Source organism: Aquarana catesbeiana, linkage group LG01 (assembly GCF_042186555.1).
Source record: "Aquarana catesbeiana isolate 2022-GZ linkage group LG01, ASM4218655v1, whole genome shotgun sequence".
Lineage (NCBI taxonomy): Eukaryota > Metazoa > Chordata > Amphibia > Anura > Ranidae > Aquarana > Aquarana catesbeiana.
The window spans coordinates 874,742,257-874,754,862 of record NC_133324.1 but is presented as its reverse complement, the minus strand read 5'-3'; the positions used below and the strand labels follow the sequence as shown (position 1 = coordinate 874,754,862).

The following is a 12,606-nucleotide window of genomic DNA, read 5'->3' as shown; positions in this document are numbered from 1 at the left end:
GCTTTCTTACTGTGTGGGGGATGGACTGACTCGAGGAAGAGACACATCTGTGTTCCTGATTAGCAGGGATCACAGATCTTTATCTTCCTGTCTGACAGAACGACGGTCTGACTTGTTTACATAGGCAGACCGCCGTTCTGTCTCTCAAGCGAAAGATCGCGGGTGGCCGGCGGACCACTGATTGGCTCCCACTGTGTCCAGTCACAGCGCGCCCCAGAGCCGATTAAAGAAATCACGTACAGGTAGGTGATTTTGCATTTAAGGGCCACCATGCCGCAGTATATGTATGTGGGGCAGTCCTTAAGTGGTTCATTTACTGCTTCTTTTTTTTTATCAATATCGTATATTTGCACTTTATGTTCAGTCACACCATCATATTTACAAAATTACAGATCTATTCAAAAGAGAATTTTTTTAATACCATTGAACTGATTGGTGAAAAAGAAGTCAGCCACCGTTTATCATTGTATACTACAAACTCTACAACATTTTTATGGTTCAATTTTTTTTTTTCAAGAAAATACACATGCATTGTATAAGTATTCATAACAAGGTGCAAATACATATCTTCATGTAGAAGTACTGTATACAGTTCAAACAATATCAAAACAAACAGGTTTAACCAAACGTTTGGATCCTTCATGCAGAAATGTATCCTTCCTGAACTCCTACAAATGGACGGATGAGTTTTGGTGTCCAGAGACTGGTCCAGGTCTTTTAGGACCCTAGAAAAACCATTGACTTGGACCATAAATAAGGAAAATGAGAAATGTATGCATTTGATTAGCTATGAGTTAAATAGTTATGCTGCATTTATTCTAAATGGCACTTTAATTGACCTTCCCAAGCACACCTGAAAAGCAGCACTACAGTAACGCACGCTATCGCACGTATGGTATGCTATGGTGTGCTGAGTTGCTAAAAATTGTGCATGCAGCTTTTTATGTTTTTTGGTACTTTAGGCAACCCATTTAAAAGAATGGCCTACCATAACATTATGCACATTTAGGGCATCATCTTTCTCAGTGTTAAGTACAGCAGTCGCCAAAAGTTTTGAGAATGACACAAATATAAATTTTCACAAAGTCTGCTGCCTCTGTGTTTTTAGATCTTTTTGTCAGATGTTACTATGGTATACTTAGTTATAATTACAAGCATTTCATAAGTGTCAAAGGCTTTTATTGACAATTACAGTTTATGCAAAGAGTCAATATTTGCAGTGTTGACCCTTCTTTTTCAAGACCTCTGCAATTCGCTTTGGCATGCTGTCAATCAACTTCTGGGCCACATCCTGGCTGATGGCTGCCATTCTTGTATAATCAGTGCTTGGAGTTTGACAGAATTTGTTTTTTTTTTTTCTTTCGTTTCCCCGCCTCTTGAGGATTGACCACAAATTCTTAATGGGATTTAGTCTGGGGAGTTTCCTGACCATGGACCCAAAATTTCAATGTTTTGTTCCCCAAGCCACTTAGTTATCACTTTTGCCTTATAGCCAGGTGCTCCATCATGCTGGAAAAGGCATTATTCATCACCAAACTGTTCTTGAATGGTTGGGAGAAGTTGCTCTCAGAGGATGTTTTTTACCATTCCTTTTTTCGTGGCTGTGTTTTTAGGCAAAATTGTGAGTGAGCCCACTCCCTTGGCTGAGAAGCAACCCCTCACATGAATGGTCTCAGGATGCTTTACTGTTGGCATGACACAGGACTGATGGTAGTGCTCACCTTTTCTTCTCCATGCAAAGTTATGGGACAAAAAATAGGCCTGGGCATTTTAGACTAAGCAGCCAACTTGGGGGGGGGGGGGGGTCTGGTAGACATTTGCGGGGGTGGCTGTACAGCCTTCACAGTGTAATGTGCAGGGACACTGTGATATAAAGGAGACTGCACTGTAGAGGGGCACTGCAATGATTACATATCATAGGAATCTTATATTACAGTGTCCCAGTCCTATTGTGGCCATACAATGCTAGTACTATCTGTCTTCTATTGTGCCCACACTGCCTAGTGACACTGACCTGCTCTCTCTGGTGGTGCTGGACAGCATGGCGCTCTTTCTCTGGTGGTGCTGGACAGTGTGGCGCTCTCTTTCTGGTGGTGCGGTACAGCGTGGCTCTCTCTCTCTGGTGGTGTGGGTAAAGCATGGCTCTAGTGGCTCTCTCTGGTGGTGTGGGTACAGTGAGACTCTCTCTGGTGGAGGGGGTACAGCATGGCTCTCTCTGGTGCTGTGGGTACAGCATGGTCCTCTGATGGTGTGGTACATCGTGGCTTTGGTGGCTCTCTTGGTGGTGTGGGTACAGTGTGTCTCTCGTGGCTCTCTCTGGTGGTGAGGATACAGCCTGGCTCTCTCTGGTGGTGCGGGTACAGCGCAGTTCTCTCTCTGGGTGTGTGGGTACAGCGTGGCTCTATCTGGTGGTGTGGTACAGCGTGGCTCTCGTGGCTCTCTTGGTGGTGTGGGTACAGCGTGGCTCTCTCTGGTGGTGCAGGTACAGCATGGCTCTCATGGCTCTCTCTGGTGGTGCTGGTACAGTGTGGCTCTCTCTGGTGATGTGGGTACAGCGTGGCTCTCTCTGGTGGTGAAGGTACAGCATGGCTCTCTCTGGTGGTGCGGGTACAGCGTGGCTCTATCTGGTGGTGCAGTACAGCCTGGCTCTCTCTCTAGTGGTGTGGGTACAGCATTGCTCTCTCTGGCGGTGCGGTACATCGTAGCTCTGGTGGCTCTCTTGGTGGTGTGGGTACAGTGTGGCTCTCGTGGCTCTCTCTGGTGGTGCGGATACAGCCTGGCTCTCTCTGGTGGTGCGGGTACAGCGTGGCTCTATCTGGTGGTGCGGTACAGCGTGGCTCTCATGGCTCTCTTGGTGGTGTTGGTTCAGCGTGGCTCTCGAGGCTCTCTCTGGTGGTGCGGGTACAGCGTGGCTCTCTCTCTGGTGCTGTGGGTACAGCATTGCTCTCTCTGGTGCTGTGGGTAAAATGTGGCTCTCTCTGGTGGTGCGGGTACAGCGTGGCTCTCTCTGGTGGTATGGATACAGCGTGGCTCTCTCTCTGGTGGTGGGGTACAGTGTGGCTCTCTCTCTGGTGATGCGGGTACAGCGTGGCTCTCTTTCTGGTGGTGCAGGAACAGCATGGCTCTCTCTGGTGGTGTGGGTAAAGTGTGGCTCTCTCTATCTGGTGGTGCGGGTACATTGTGGCTCTCTCTCTCTGGTGGTACGGGTACAGCGTGGCTCTCTGGTGGTGCAGGTACAGCGTGGCTCTATCTGGTGGTGTGGTACAGCGTGGCTCTCTCTGGTGGTGTGGGTACAGCCTGGCTGTCTCTCTGGTGATATGGGTACAGCGTGGCTTTATCTGGTGGTACTGGGGCTATTAGTTCCCCCAGCACAGTCCTCTCTTTCTTTTTCCATGTCTCCTGTAGTAGCTGCTACAGTGTAGCTCTCCTCAGCTTGTGGGGTGGTCCTTAAGTGGTTCCGGGTTTTCTCTTTTCCCCCCAGCAGAGTGCATGCTGGGGACTGTAGCCTGCTCCCATGATGCCCCTCTTGTTTCTTCTGATTGGCCCTCCACTGTGGCCAATTGGGAGGGAAGAAGAACAGGCAGGAAGCTTTCTCTTTTCCCATGCTGCCGACATGAGAAAGGGGGGGTGAGCGGGGGAAACATCCTGACAGAGGCACGCAGCTCTCCCCTCCTTGCCCAACTGTGCGGACGCCCATGGCTAGAGAAGAAGGAGCAGTCCATAGGAGCGGAGAGTGGAACTGTCAGCGTCGGCTCTGAGACTGAGCTGTGTGTGAGAGAGACACACAGCTCAGCCCACGCAGCCGCTAGTTCTGCTGGAAAAGACACAAGCATGGCCGCATAGTGGTAGGCGAGGGGCGGCCGTGGCCTGTGTTAGCCCTGTCCAAGCCGTGGTCACCGCTCACCTCCCACTGTGTGTCCTGATCATCAACATGACAAGGAGTAGGCAGGCCCCGGCCCACCGGGCAAATGCCCGGTCTGCCCTATGGCCAGTCCGGGCCCGCCCAAACAATCGGAAAAGGATTCATCAGAGAAAATGACTTTACCCCATTCCTCAGCAGTCCAATCCCTGTACCTTTTGCAGAATATCAGTCTGTTCCTGATGTTTTTCCTAGGGAAATTGCTTCTTTGCTGCTCTTCTTGACACCAGGCCATCCTCCAAGGTTCTTCGCTTCATCACAGCTGCCTGCTGCCATTCCTGAGCAAGCCTCTGCACTGGTGGTGCCCTGATCCCACAGCTGAATCAAGTGTAGGAGATGGTCCTGGCGCTTGCTGGACTTTCTTGGGCGCCCTAAAACCTTTTTCACAAATGCAGTTTAAATGTTATTTAATGGGATTAAGTTAATTTTCATGGCAAAGAGGGACTTTGCAGTTAATTGCAATTCATCTAATCACTCTTCATAACAATCTGGAGTATATGCTAATTGCCATCATAAAAACTGAGGCAGTAGACTTTGTGAAAATGAATATTTGTGTCATTCTCAAAACTTTTGGGCACGGCTGTACAAGTGCTGCTACTACATTAGCTTTGGGTACTATTCATTTTTTCCAACTTTAGTTCTTTTTGCGAGTGCTGGCATAAAACAATTCATACAATAAATAAACATTACAAATTTTCTTTCCTTTTAGTAAAAAAAAATAAAAATAATAGAATTATAATATATGGCTCTTTGACTTTAACTGAGGGATACGTTAAAGGCCCTCCAAAAATCTAGCTGAATGCTTGCCTTTGCTATATATATATATATATATATATATATATATATATATATATATATATATAATTACTTTTAATGCCAACTATGATGCGAGTTTGTGTGTGTGTTTTTCTTTCATTCTTATCCTATTCTGATTTTATTCTACAGATATAGAACACTTAGAATGTAACTGTACGACAAATCTGTGTGGGGACTTTAAAAAAGGAATTTATTATATCTATCCATTCCACATCGAATATCAGATTTTGGCATCTGCTATGCTGTATGTCCTATGGAAAAATATTGGGAACAAGACGGATCATTCACAGCATAAAACAAAACTGAAACTTAACGGTGTGCTTACTGGTTCCAGCTTAGGACTTATAGTTTTGGCTGCAACAGTCGGCATAGTTGTTGCTTACCTCCTGAACATCGGTGTCTCTAAAACCAGCAGTGAAATGGCTCTAAGCGTGTACTATTTTTATTCAATAGCAGTTCTGAGCCTCATGTGCATAGGGTCCCTGCTTGGACTTGTCATATATAAAATTGAAAGAAAACCTGTAGTCAAAGAGAAGAGTCCTTCTGTAAAACTTGATGCTGACATGCTTGTAGGTTCTGCCATTGGCTCTTGGATTGTCTCATGGGGTTCTATCTTGGCCATAATAAGTGCAGAAAATCATCCAGCATACACATGGTACAACTTACCTTACTCTCTTCTGGTAATAATCGAAAAATATGTACAAAATCTTTTCATAATTACATATATAAATCATCGTGGACAGTGCGATTTAAAGGCTACTCATATTGAGATACCAATAGGAATGGGTCAAATCTCTGTGCCTGCCGAAAGCACAGAATTCACAACTTGGAAAGGACATGAGGTCAAACAGCACGATTCTTTGCAACATAAACAATCTACAAATGACAAGACACACAAGCCTCACGCAAACCTAAAAATTCAGGACTTTAAGAAATCGGTGCTAAAGAATATAACCGTTTTTTTGTTTCTTTGTAACATATCGGTAAGTACATAAAAATTATGGCCACTTTTAATCTCCAACAAGAGCACGTGTGAGGGGACTCTGAAGGAACACAATTCAGAGAAAGGGACAAACTGTTGTCATTCCATAATAGAAACTGCCTTAACAAGGACCTTCATGGCAGGATTACCAGTTATTATGGTATTGAAAGCTACAGATTTAAAAAAGATTCAAATCGACTTTTGAAATTCCATTTATATGTTAAAGTTGATATTAGATTTTAGTGATTTGTTTAGATCCACTTTTATAAAATACCCCATAATAATAATAGCCTTTATTATAGTAAATTAACCATCAACACTAATTAGATCATGAATGAGAAGGCATCCCCATTTTTGCTTTTATATTATAGATTAGGTTTGATATGGTAAAGAAAATATTTAGGTGAAAAGGAAAAACTGGCTTTAGGATTATGGCTATTTAGAGTTTTGTTTAGGGTCTGAGGGTGATGCTGGTAGTTTTAAGAGCTTCCAATCAAACACACATGGCTCACTGCCACTTATTTTGTGAACTGCAGTTGTAAAATATGAGCTGACAAATGGGTGCTACCACAACCACATTCAAATATTTTGGTACTATATTTGAAAACCGAGGCCAATACAATACTATCTGCCAGAGTAATACTTTGATCATTTGGATCGTTCCCAAGAAAGAGCAAAAACCTGTCTGTAAGACGATCATTGATCAGGGCAAAGAAACAGGTTTACTTTAATGCCCCGTACACACGAGTGGATTTTCAGAAAAAACTTGGATGGTTTTTCCGACAGAATTCCGCTCAAGCTTGGCTTGCATACACATGGTCACAAAAAAGTTTTCGGAACTTTCGAGTGTCAATAACGCGGTGACGTACAACACTACGACGAGCTGAGAAAATGAAGTTGAATGCTTCCGAGCATGCGTCAAATTGTTTCGGAGCATGCGTAGGAATTTTGCATGTCGGAATTGTTACAGACGATCAGAATTTCCGATTGGAGCTTTTTCCGACCGAAATATAGAAAACCTGCTCTCAATCTTTTGCTGGCGGGAATTCCGCCAGCAAAAGTCCGATGGAGCATACACACGGTCGGAATTTCCGACCAAGAGCTCACATCGGACTTTTGCAGGGGGAATTTCCGATCGTGTGTATGGGGCATTAGGCTACTTTCACACTGCAGCACCCGGGCAGCTCTTTAGCGGCTCTTTTTGGCTGCTAGCAGGGCGCTTTTAACCCCCGCTAGCGGCCGAAGAAGGGGTTAAAAGTGCCTGTGTTGCCGCGCTTCTAAATTGCTTTTCAGGTGCTTTGGAAGCGCTGCCCATTCATTTCAATGGGCAGGGCATTTTTGGGAGCGCTGTAATTACCACCCCAGTGTGAAAATGTAAATTGAATGGGAGGCGGTTTTCAGGCGTTATTTAAAGGCTATTTCTAGCGCTAAAACGCCTGAAAATGGCTCAGTGTGAAGCCAGCCTTATGCCAGTCCCCCACTGCACTGTGCAATTTTTGCAGTGGTAGTCTTATAAAGACCTTAAATTACATTTTGCAGTGTATTTGTTCAAGTGTACTGCTGTGTGCTCACAGCCCAAGCAAAAAAGAAAAAAGACCCACATTATCAGTTTAACTTTGGACTGTACCATTTTTTTCACAAGTTACTGTCATTGCATTGAAATATTGCATGTACAGTTGTAACCCTGTTCAATTTTGTTAGATTGTTTCTTTGAACATGGATACTTCCTTTCCTTGTGGTCTTTCAAGTTCTACCTGCTGTTATGACCACTAGCTGCCGGTTCACACAGGGGCAACGCGACTTGCAGGCCGACTCACCGAGGCGCCCTGCACATGACTTCAGCGGCGACTTGCAAAATGACTTCTGTATAGAAGTCAATGCAAGTCGCTTGAAGTCGCCCCAAAAATAGTACAGGAACCTTTTTCTAAGTCGGAGGGACTTGCGTTGCTCCTATTAGAACGGTTCCGTAGTACAGAACGGGACGGACTTGTCAGGCGGCTAAGTCGCCTGACAAGTCGTCCCTGTGTGAACCGGGGCTAAGGAAATGTTGCGGGAATACAAAATGTTTACTTTCATAGCATGATAAAGCTTATAAAACATGGGTTGGGTTTAGCAGTGCCAGATTAAACTCTATGGAGGCTATTAGGCAGTCATAATCCTGGGGCCCCTCTCGCAGGTTTCTGGAGGTTTCTTGTGCACACGCTCTAGTGGGATAACATTGAACTAAATAGTGTGCACATCAGCCACTTGATGGAGATGACCATCGCTACTGTACATTACATATACACTATATTACCAAAAGTATTGGGACGCCTGCCTTTACACACACGTGACCTTTAATGGCATCCCAATATTAGTCCATAGGGTTCATTATTGAGTTGGCCCACCCTTTGCAGCTACAATTCTTCTGGGAAGATTGTCCTCAAAGTTTAGGAGTGTGTCAATGGAAATGTTTGACTATTCTTCGAGAAGCGCATTTGTGAGGTCAGGCACTGATGTGGGCGAGATGATGTGGCTCCGCACTAATTCATCCCAAAGGTGTTCTATTGGGTTGAGGTCAGGACTCTGTGCAGGCCAGTCAAGTTCCTCCACCCCATACTCACTCATCCATGTCTTTATGGACTTTGCATTGTGCACTGTCCGAATCATTTGGTGAAGGGGGGATTAAGGTGTGCGGTTGTTATTCAGGGATTGGGCTTGACCCCGTAGTTCCAGTGAAGGGAACTCTTAAGGCATCAGCATACTAAGACCTTTTGCTCCCAACTTTGTGGGAACAGTTTGGGGATGATCTCTTCTTGTTCCAACATGATTGCGCACCAAAGGGAACAAAAAACAATAATGCGCTTGTGTGAAAGTGAAAAAATCAATTACATAAATAAAATAAAATAAGCAACAATGTAATGTGGGACATGACACAACAAATAAATGGAAAAAAAGAAAAAGTTGCGCTAAGAATACATTAATGAGTGATCATAGTCCAACAAGTGATCTGAATGATCCAATAAGATCAACAGTGAATGTTGAATTGAAGTTCAAAAACAAGTGGTATCCAACGATAGCCTCCACCAAGTGACATCACCAACGTTTAGTCAAGATGTACTCTTACCCCACACGATGGACCCTCTGATTATGGAAGGTCAAACTTGCTTAGGATGTATCTGCTGATAAGGCATCCAAAAGATGTAGTGCAGGCAGTCCACAACTCTCCAGCTGTTCATCAAGCACTTGGCTGATGCTCCCAGGAAAGCTGTGCACTGTTTTTCACATACTCCTGTGATGTGTAGCTATCAGCAGATACATCCTAAGCGAGTTTGACCTTCCATTATCTGAGGGCCCATCATGTGGGGTAAGAGTACATCTTGACTAAACGTTGGTGACGTCACTTGGTGGAGGATATCGTTACACACCGCTTGTTTTTGAACTTCAATTCAAAATTCACTGTTGATCTTATTGGATCATTCAGATCACTTGTTGGACTATGATCACTCATTAATATATACTTAGCACAACCTTTTTTCCATGACTGCGCACCAGTGCACAAAGCACGGTCCATAAAGACATGGATGAGCGAGTTTGGGATAGAGGAACTTGACTGGCCTGCACAGTCCTGACCTCAATTCGATAGAACACCTTTGGGATGAATTAGAGCAAAAACTGTGAGCCAGGCCTTCTTGTTCAACATCAGTGCCTGACCTCACAAATGGGCTTCTGGAAGAATAGTCAAACATTCCCATTGACACACTCCTAAACCTTGTGGACAGCCTTCTCAGAAGAATTAAAGCTGTTATAGTGGCAAAGGGTGGGCCAACTCAATATTGAACCCTATGGACTAAGACTGGGATGCCATTAAAGTTCATGTAAAGGTAGGTGTCCCAATACTTTTGACAATATAGTGTATGTAGGTTGCAACCAAAATTGATTTTTACAAACTGACAGCTGAAAGAAGATGAGCTCCGTTCAAAATTCAATGCAACAAGGCCTGTACTTCCTAATGTCAAGTCAATCTAATGTTCCAAGTCACTTTCTGGCTTGGGCATACAAATGCTAATGGAGTTCAGTAGCTGGCTCTGTGGCCTTGTCTTCACAGACATTCCTCATCTACCTAGCTTTAATATATTCTGTCACAGAGGTCATTAAAATAGATGTTGTATAGATTGGGGATTGGTAAGACTCAGTAATATAACGCTTTTCTTTTCCAGCTCTGGATACTACCAGCCTTTGGTTGCCGCCCGCAGTATGATAATGGACTGGAAGCTACCGTGTTTGGAATCCTTCCCTGGATTATTATCATTGATGTTGCTCTTCCCTTTTCCATTTTTTATAGAATGCATTCTGCCTATTCATTATTTGATGTGTACTGTAACATATGAACACCCTACAGAAAGATTCTCAGGATTCTTTCAGCATTTTAGGTGACTTCTATGCGTATGTAAAAATGTCCTGATTTTAATTTACAATTATCCCATGCATACTAGTAGACCTTTCTAGTTGTAGTTGTGGGAGTTATTGACACAAACCCTATCTGCAATATATCTTCTTTGGAGCTCAGGTATTTTATTATATGCCCTGGTGCTGAATGGGACATTTGTTCAAAGAACAATTATTCAGGCCATATTCATATATGTATATGGAGCCAGAGTTGAGAACTGTTAAAAATAATTTATGTGAATTAGGCCCTGAAAAGAGAATAGCACACTTTTAGAGTAAAGTAAGCATATTAGAAAACACTGATGAAATAAAGGATTAGTTGCTGAAATAGCAAGCATTTAAAATCAGTTTATTTGTTCTTTCTTTTTTGACTAGAGTGTTCTTTTATAAAACAGGCAAGAGCATAATGTTTAAAAAATATATCTGGATTTGGGTTTTACCATTAAAAAAAAAACTAGATTCACTTTAAACTGGACAAGTGCGTGTCTTACATTCTTTTTAACAATTCAAAGGAAGGTTCCCATTCAGCATTATATTTACTATTTATTGATAGGTGCATTTTACGTATAGTGCTTATAACAAACAAAAAGGTTCAAAGCCATACTCGCCCTTTTCATGCTCTAGCATTGCCCTCCACATCCTCCTCCAATCCTGTTGGTCGGGTCTCTTCTGTGTTAAATGATACCCAAAGTTAATCAATCAACTTCCTATGAGCCCAGGATCACAAGGACACGCCCCCAGAAACACATCATTACAACAGCTTGGGATCACAGTACTGCTGCACAAAGCGGTGCTCACTCATCTCTGTGTAAGTGGTGTTGTGTGACAAAGAGGAAGAAGAGGTGTTAGGCTTATTCCCAAAACCATTAAATGCCACCCAATGTCTTATTTGCAGATGTAATGTTCATCCACCATTTTTAAAAGCAAGACTTCAACAACAGAGGTAAAATACTTAGCTACACAGTAAACCAAAGGATCCCAAACCCATATTTGGGGAAAATTAACATAAAAATCTGTCCACCGCCCTTAAAGGATAAGTTTACCTTTTGTAACATGTTACATGTTACGCTCATATTCAGTTGATTTGTAACATGAATTATGTTACAAATCCACTGACCCCCGCACTCCCCCCCCCGGCTCCCTGTTGTGACAGGTGGTGGGGAATCTTCTCCCCTCGCTCTCTGTCACTCTCTGCAAAGAACATTTTGTGAATAGAAAACCACAAGGACCGGCAGCCTTTGTAGCTGTTGGCTTGAAGTTCTCAATATTGCTTCCCGCTAGTGTGTAACTGCGTGGCTGTACAATGTACGATGTCTGCTGATCGCAGGTGCAATGCTTTCCAGGCTCCTAATCAAAATGAATCAGTCCTGGATTACCAGCAGCTATGATGCCCCTGATGCCGATGTCGCCGATTACGTTTTTTTGGGATGTGGAATCTCTGCAGGACTTCTAGGCTGCCTAGTGTTGTGGGTGTTGATTTCATCTGGAAGAATGTTTTTGGTATAAGTTTCATGGGCACAATTAACACCCAAAGACCAGTTTTTCGGCACCTGTTTGACAGGTACATATCATTGCAATTTTTGACAGCAAGGCCAATTCTTGCTTTCATCAAGAGTACCTCTATAGGGATACGGTGTGAGGGCACCACCAACACCCAAAGAACAATTTTTCCGCAACCGTTACATAAGTAGAAATCCAAAGCCTGTGGTAGAGACACCAGAATTTATCCAAGAAATCTCTAATCTTGTTCCCTGTGCACTACATTGTGGCCTCATCATACACACTGTCTCCCCAAGCCGATGCTTACAAAATAATGAAGGCTTGCAGGGAAAATGTCATTTTTTGGGCTTTATAAATGCAATTATTGCTGCAGCAGCTTCTATACACAGTACAGATGTGCCACTTTACAGGTGGACTAAGGGGACCCCCCCAGGCACTATACTGAAAGGAATTTTTCATTTTTATACTTTCCCTTTAAGCATCAATAAATCACTGCTCATTTAAAAATAACATTTTTTACAAACTTTTTTTTTCATTGATACATGTCCCCCAGGGCAGTACACGGACCCCCATAACCATTGAATACCCAGTTACTTGCATATAAGCCTTCAAAGTCTACATCCTCCATAGAACATATTTTACACCGGTGTGCATGGCTAAATTCTGCTTCTCGGTATATTATTATTTCCTGTGCTATGGTGATAACAAGGATGTTTTAATACAATAGTTCTCAACCCTGTCCTCAAGTACTCCCAACAGGCCATGTTTTGGGAATTTCTCTTTCCAAGCCATTGACTTTGATTTAAAGCACCTGTGCATGATAAAGGAATACCTGCAAACATGGCCTGTTGGGGGTACTTGAGCACAGGGTTGAGAACCACCACTTTATTAGTCTGCAGCTGTGATAAATTAGACGTAGTGTTCTCAATGATAAATTATATGCGTTATCACAGCACTGTCT

The 12,606-nt window shown here is 43.4% G+C and overlaps 1 protein-coding gene across 1 annotated transcript in view; it reads left to right on the top strand.

Annotated features, from left to right (window-relative positions):
• The window catches only part of LOC141125122 (proton channel OTOP1-like), an 85,842-nt gene extending 74,942 nt beyond the window's left edge, over positions 1–10,900 (top strand). The window contains exons 5-6 of the mRNA XM_073612297.1: positions 4,865–5,718; positions 9,917–10,900. Of these exons, the coding sequence (XP_073468398.1) occupies positions 4,865–5,718; positions 9,917–10,087 (1,025 nt within the window). The 3' untranslated portion in view covers positions 10,088–10,900. The remainder of the gene's footprint in view (positions 1–4,864; positions 5,719–9,916) is intronic.
• The last annotated feature ends 1,706 nt before the right edge of the window (positions 10,901–12,606 follow it).